The sequence below is a fragment of the Nelumbo lutea genome, chromosome 8, assembly GCF_056320005.1.
Source record: "Nelumbo lutea isolate HS-2025 chromosome 8, American lotus-T2T, whole genome shotgun sequence".
Taxonomy (NCBI): Eukaryota; Viridiplantae; Streptophyta; class Magnoliopsida; order Proteales; family Nelumbonaceae; genus Nelumbo; species Nelumbo lutea.
The window spans coordinates 7833858-7841173 of NC_142691.1; the positions used below are offsets into that span (position 1 = coordinate 7833858).

The 7316-nt window shown below is 40.9% G+C and overlaps 1 protein-coding gene across 1 annotated transcript; it reads right to left on the bottom strand.

Moving 5' to 3' along the window:
- Positions 1-238: 238 nt before the first annotated feature.
- Positions 239-2482, bottom strand: LOC148842499 (protein DETOXIFICATION 51-like). Its single transcript, XM_088957949.1, has one exon. It carries the CDS (start codon positions 2219-2221, stop codon positions 524-526), a length of 1698 nt encoding a protein of 565 aa, XP_088814075.1. The 5' UTR covers positions 2222-2482; the 3' UTR covers positions 239-523.
- Positions 2483-7316: the final 4834 nt, after the last annotated feature.

Genomic DNA, 7316 nt, shown 5'->3' on the forward strand with positions numbered 1-7316 from the left:
ATAATTTTTTTTCAAGATACGGGAAAACGAACGAGGCCTCAGTGTCATATGATCGTTAAATTGGAATTGGAGTTGGCTATTGTCAAACCAAAGTGAAATTAGAAAATTTGTTGTTGAATCAATTGACAAATAACTGTGCATAAATCTTACCTATAAGACAACAACTGAAATTACATTGCTCAGGAGGAGACCATCTGGAACTCAGACCTGTTCATCAATTTTGAATGGGAGTACTTAATAAAATAGGCTTACTAGGAATCATAAATAATTTTGGATTTTGGATTAACAATATTTAATTAACACAACATCCCCCTCCCCCCTTCCAAATTTCCAATCCACTTCTTGTACAAAAAGTGCTCAGGCTTCTATTCTAATTCTAATACAAGAATAACCAATAGTTGTACTTCACAACCCAACAACATTAGTGTTTATTGTTGGGAAAAAAAAAAAAAAAAAAGGTCAAGGATGTTCTAATCAGTAACCCTCCAATTTAAATTTAAATTTAAATGAAGAAGAAGAACAACTACACTATGAGTTTAAGCTTGGTGGAGATCAACGGCTTCTCTTCCACGCTATCACCTCCGACTCCTACTTCTCCACGCACAGCGCATGTAAGCAGCTGTGCTCTTTTTGCCTGAGCATCCCAGTCCGTTGTCCACACTACATACAACATGAGTCCAGCACAACAAACCTGAGCAGACAGCAAGCCCAACCAAAGCCCACAAAAGCCCACCCCAACCCAAAACCCAAGCCCAATTGCCACCGGCATCCCCACGACATAAAACGCTCCCAGGTTGACGTTAGCAGCCGTGGTTGGCCGTGCAGTGCCCCTCAGCACCCCACAACCAACTGTTTGTGGACAGTTGCCAATTTCGCAAAGTCCCAGGATGGGCAGAGCGGCGGACGTCAACCGTAGGATCTCCACGTCCGAGGTAAACATACGGCCCCACTTGTTCCTCATCCCCCAAGTGAATGCAGTGGCCGATACTCCCATCATAAACGCTACCAACACCGCTACCGCCGCTGACACCCTGGCTTTGTTGGGACGGTTGGCTCCCAGCTCGTTTCCTACACGTGTTGACACGGCGAAGCCCAGGGATGACGGAAACACGTAAATCAGAGCCGTTGTTTGTATCAGAACGCCCATGGAAGCTACCGTCGCTTTCGGGTTCGTCAACAGTCCGCACAATACGATTATAATCTCGTACCACCACCACTCCAGGCATACGGACACGCAGCTCGGCCCCGCCAGTCGGAGAAGAGGCTCCCATCCAGTCAAGCACTCTCGGCTCGGCGTTATCCACGTCGGCAGGTGTAACCCCGTAGCCCACACGTACCCAACCAGGAACAGCAGTGCGAACAAGTTCGAAGCCGCCGAAGCGATGGCGACGCCGGCTATCCCTAGTTGGAGGTGATACACCAAGAGGAAGCCTGTGGGTACGAGGAAGATCGCCCCGGCCAATGACGCTAAGGTGAGTGGGTGGGTTAATCCCTGCGCCCGGAGATAAATGCGGACTGGGTGCAGGAAGGAGTTGGTGAGGAGGTCGGGAAGAGAGAATAGAAGATAGCTCTGTGCGAGATTTGTGATTTCAGGATCCAGGTGTAAGCAAAGAAGCAGCTTGGACATGCTGAGCCAGAGAAGAGATATGGGAATTGAGGAGAAGAGTAGAAAAATTACAGAGCGATGAAGGGTAAGGGCCAGAAGCTTGGGACGCTGAGCTCCAAATGCTTGCGCACATAGAGGTTCCATGCCCAGTGCTAGACCGGAAAGGACAGAGTAACCGGTGATGTTGGCGAAGGCTATGGCAAGGGAGCCAGCAGCAAGTTGTATATCACCGAGGTGGCCCAGGAAGAGCATGGAGAGGATAGAGCGTGAGTAGAGAAGGAGCGCTGTCAGGGCGATGGGGAAGGAGAGGTTGATGAGGGATTTGGCTTCTGTAATTATATCAGAGATTGTGTGGTGTGGGAATTGGGTTTGTTTCTCCTGAGCTGGTTTTGGATTTTCTGGGTCGTCATTGGTGTTGTTGGGTGGTAGGGATACAAAAGCCAAATAGATCTTTGTGTTTGAGGGCTGTGCTGGGTTTTCGACCACAGCAGTAGTACTGGTTGTAGTGGAATTCGGACTGCACATGGCGATGGAGAGGTAGTCTAATATCTCCTCCTTGCAAATGATCTCTAATTTTACTTCTGCAGTTGTGCAGCCGGTGGGAGATACTCTCATGAAGAGCACTCCAAGTCCAGGAGTCGGGCTACCTCCCTTCCCTCCTCTGTTTTCCCTCCCAAGAGATAAAAGGGTCTTATCAAGTAGCTAGCTGATGAAGAAGAAGGAGAGTATTAATATAGTGAGCTGGAGTGGCTTATTGATGATTTTTTTTTCTTCTTTTTCGTCGTTTGAGAAAATGAGAGAGAGAGGACGCCGGATCTCCTGTCCTGCCCACAAGAACTCTACCCACATAACACCACCCCCGTGCATTGGGAATATCTCCCCGTGTATAATAAATACAATGTATATGTATGTAGAGAATGAGAGAGAGAATATCGGGACGGTCCAACGTGGCCAATGAGATGGCACTTGGCAGCAGGTTTTCTTTCAAATTTCAATACCAGGGAATATTATATAATCCAAGTCGTAGTCATTAATAAGAACAAACAGGCGAATTCGTCTCTCTCTCTATCTCTCTCTCTGTCCATTTTCAAGAGGTGCCGTCGTCTGTGAATTCGTCTCTCTAACTCCGGCAGGTGTGCATCGTGGAGGAGAAACCCACTGCGACGGAGTTTTAGCCCAGGGCTCAAACCGTGAAATCACGGCCTTCAATGTTTTGCTGTGGTCCCACCTTCATGTCCAAGAAGCGGATTTTTCTTGTCCCAAGCCCCAACTGTTAATTTTCCATTAAAACTAAGGGCCAGTTGGGTTTGCCTAAATGGAGGTTTGGAATTGGAATCGGAATGGATTATTTCCATTCCAACTGTTTGGTTGGATGGAATCTGAATCACATTCCCATTTCTGGTATAATGGTATTGTTCCACTGAGGGAATGGTCATTTCCTCTTCCCCCAAGTTCCAAAGTCCCATTTCGGATGATTCCAATTTTCATACCGATCCCTTTCTGAAGTCTGAAACAAACAAACTGTGAGAATAGACCATTGGGATTCCAATTTGGAGAGATTTTGATTTGTAAACCATAAGTACTTTTAACTTACTACCTATCTATCCTCCAATTCAATTATATTGTTAGTAAATCAGTAACATAAATAGGATAGTAGGATGGCTGGAGAAGGCAACCCAAAATTGTCTTTGCATTTGATTTTGTCGCGTTAATGTCCTCTCCCTCTCTCTCTCTCTCTCTCTCTCTCTCACACTCTCACTCTCTCATAGAATCTCAACTCTCAACCAATCAGCTGTACAATAAAGTGTGGTACTGTGGCAATTCGTTAAGTGAAGTAGATGTGATGAAAAGCTGTCCTAAGCCAACTCTAAAGTTTTAAAGAGGTCAATGAGTGTACAGTTTAGATGGTCGGTTGGCATCCCTTCCGCTTTGGCCCCAGTTGGGACCAAAGCGGATGCCATAGGGGCTAAGCTAATCATCCAGACCCAGGTAGCAGCTGGGATGCATGCAGCCGCACTGGGCTGGCCTGGCATTAGACTTAATTAGACCCTGCTCTTATTTGATAATACATAAGCAGCGTAAGCCAACAATAATGAGAGATGTATCACGGAACTAGTGCAGAAAAAAGTGTAGGACATCCCCAAGTCCCCTAATATGGGTTAAAGATGTATATATTAACCATACCAAATATAAGTTTAAAAGAGGTTTTGTGTGGTATGCAGCACCTTACCTACAAACCCACCATGAAAGTACGTTGGTCCTGACTCTTTTTTATTTTTGGTAAATAAAAGGTATATTCATTGAACAACTAGATAACTAGAAATAGAGCATTTATAATTTATAAACAAGAGACAACCTATAACAGGAGCAAACACCCACCAGCAAGAACAAGGAAAAAAGGCTCAAAGAAGACAGACAAACAACACCGACAACTGAAGAAAAACAAAGAAACTAACTATATACAAGGACAGCAATAAAGCACCAGTTAAGGGCATCAAGGCATGTCTTTCTAACTTGGTGTCATTTTATTGAAGGATAGTTTTGTTTTTTCTTTTCAACTTTTTTTTTTTTTTTTCCAAGTGAGGTGAGTTCATGAAAGTGCAACATTAATAGAGTTCTTCAGAAAAGGTAAGTGTTACTAAGACATGTCAACTAATAGAAGAAATTTTAGTAAATATCCAAAACTGAAGGGAATTTTTAATAATTCTTAGGTGGTATAAATTAATTTTATTCATTGGGAGAAAAATTAAGTTGAAAACAAATTGAATATATGGTTCTGTTTGTTGGTAGTGCAAAAAAAAAAAAATGGAAATCTTAAACAGTTAATAAAATAAATAAATAAGGCTCTATTTATTTGTAGTGCAAAGCTGAACAGGATAGAAAATTATTTTCACCCAGTTTAGGTTTGCATATGTTTGTTTTAAACCAAGATTTACTCTTATTTGATTTAAAATTTGTGTACCTTTTTTTTTTTTTTTGTGAATTTTGTACTCATTGGCATTGCAAATGTTGCATCTAAAAAACTGATGCAAAATTCGCTCCTCCTTCCCCCTGCTACCTTTAATACTCTCACATACAAAATTGGGGAACACAATTCTATTTTAATCCTCCAAAACAAAAAAGCCTACCTCTCACTTTGATCTTCCTTCATACAAAGTAGGGAGTAGGGAATAGGGACCATATCATTTTACTCCTCATCACTAGCAAACAGAAAAATGTCAAATTTAAAGAAAGCACAGGTAAACCGCCAGAATTTACACCGAGTCCACTCGCACTTGCATGCATTTACACCAATATATATATATATATGCAAGTGAAATTTGTACTGCAAACAAATCGAGTCTTCAAAAGGTTTGTCTTGGGAAAATGCTAAGGAAACTCAAGTCTGTGAAAGGACAAAAACAAGGACACTTTTTCACATGTATATGTCCTAAAGAGCTTAGGTAGCGCCATTTGAGTTTCTGTAGCATTCGAAAATGTCACTACAAGCCAGCTAGGACATAAATCTATATCCTCAAGAAACCCCATAGTATTTTGGATCCATCCACATACATATAATGGTGGTTACAGTCAATTTAATCTCTCTTTCTCTTGACTCTCCACAGTTAGTTCACATCAGAAAGCATGTTGTTCTTGTGAATTGATAGAATTTGGAAACCTTTATTTATATCTACTTCCGTCTTTGTACCGTGGAGTTTGACCCAAGAGAGACTCAGGGTGTGTTTGGTAGTGTGGTTTCTATAAGGTATAAGGTATGGTGTGTTTAAATCTATCGGGTCCCACTGTCCTGTCGTCAGAATAATGAGGTTTGCACTGTGTTATGGGTGTATTATTAACAGAATTTTAAATAAATTAATTGTTCACTCAATTATTATGTTACTTAATAATCCAATTTATCATGACGTGGATTGATCCACAAGATTTTGTCAATGAAGAGAATTTGTGGTATTTTGTTTTTCAAAAATAATAAAAAGCCAAATTTTGTGTTTCAAAAAATCCACCATACAAAAACACCCATCATCGCCAGGACTTTAGTCAGAGAATTGATGGGTGCAGGTGCAGGTGGGATTCGATCCCAAGACCTTACCATTTACCAATCAGCTGGTTGGCACCTTGCAGTGCCTATTTTGTATAGATTAAAGTGTTAAAGAGCAACATCGTATTATCTTGTATATATACGGGAGAAGTCAGCTACTATCTTGTATATAGCCCACGACATTTGATTCATTGCTGTTAGGGCTGTCGTCAATGGATCAGATATTGGTCCAATTTGATTCTGATCCGGTCCAAAACGAGTTCATTACGGATGAATCAGGTCCAATTTAATCTGATGAATATTTTGGGCCACTTTGGATTGGCCCAATTCAATGTGTAGACCGTTCAATCTGTTCAAACTGGTTTCAATTTAGGTTCAACCCAACTCTGATTTATTGAAACCCGTACTCTTATATTCTATCAATGGACGAGATCTTGATTCAACCTAACCCAGTCTGATATAAATCCATAATAAGATGGATCAGGTCCAATCCAATGCAATGAATATTTTAGACCATTAAATTTGGACGAGTTTTAGTTTAATATGTCTTGTTGGTCTGTTCAATCCGACAAAATTGATTTTGATTTGGGTGGATCTGATCCAAACCCGGTCCATTGACATCCCTAATTGTCCTGGCCCCACTTTACGACACCTCGTTCAATTCAAAGTGTAGCCACATCAATACACAAGGGTCATGACATATTCACCGTGTTAGCCCAGCATTACAGCTGAGTTTTGTCTTTTGATACATGGGGATCTTAAAACGTGTTTTTCTAGTGTCTATTTTTTTTTTTTTTTTTAAATTTTTTTCTTTTGATTTTGAGCTTAAAAAACACAAAGTCATATACTTGGTTTTGAAAATACATTGATTCTCAAAACAAGGACAGAGAAATATGTTCTTGATTGTGTGGCTTGTTTTTAACTGAAACTAGAAAGTAGAAACATGTTAATGAGAGTTTCTGGTTGTGTGGTTTTCTTCTAATTGTTTGATATTATGGTTTGTGAAGTATACAGTATATATTTAGATGGAGATTTTAATTGAATGGATACTATTCCATCTTTCTTATTCTATTTTTCTATTTTTCTATTTTTATTTTTATTTTTTATAACAAATATTAAAAATGGACATAGAAAATAGAGGTGTGCTTCAGTACACTGGAACAAATGATACCCTTTTTGGATTTTCATCAAATATAAGCTTCTGACATTCTCATATGGGGCCGCCTAGCTCAGAATCTCAGAAGCCGGAACCTAAAAGCCCTCCCAAACGGAGTCTGGATTTCCTGCGTCCTGCCCACAAGGCCACAATACACTAGTTCGGTATATGAAGAACAGATGCACCGAAATAGTGTGTTGTGGGTAGAGGTGGACACAATTCTTGTGAATAGGAGGAGATCCGGAGTCTCTCAAACGAGTACTAATACATAAATGGCTACCTTCAGCAATATGCAGCTTGTTTCAACTACAATATTGTGGATTTAGATTTTCTCCTCAGAGAACCCATCTTACAAATGATATCTTACAAGCACGAAGATGTTCCAGATGTACGGCTTGGGAGGAATGCTCCGCGAGGAGGAAGTCCGAACTTCCCGCCAGACTTTATAAGTCGAGTTGAAACGTAAATCAGAGGAATCTTAGGCGGTTCTGATTTCTGAACACCAATCATCGATATGT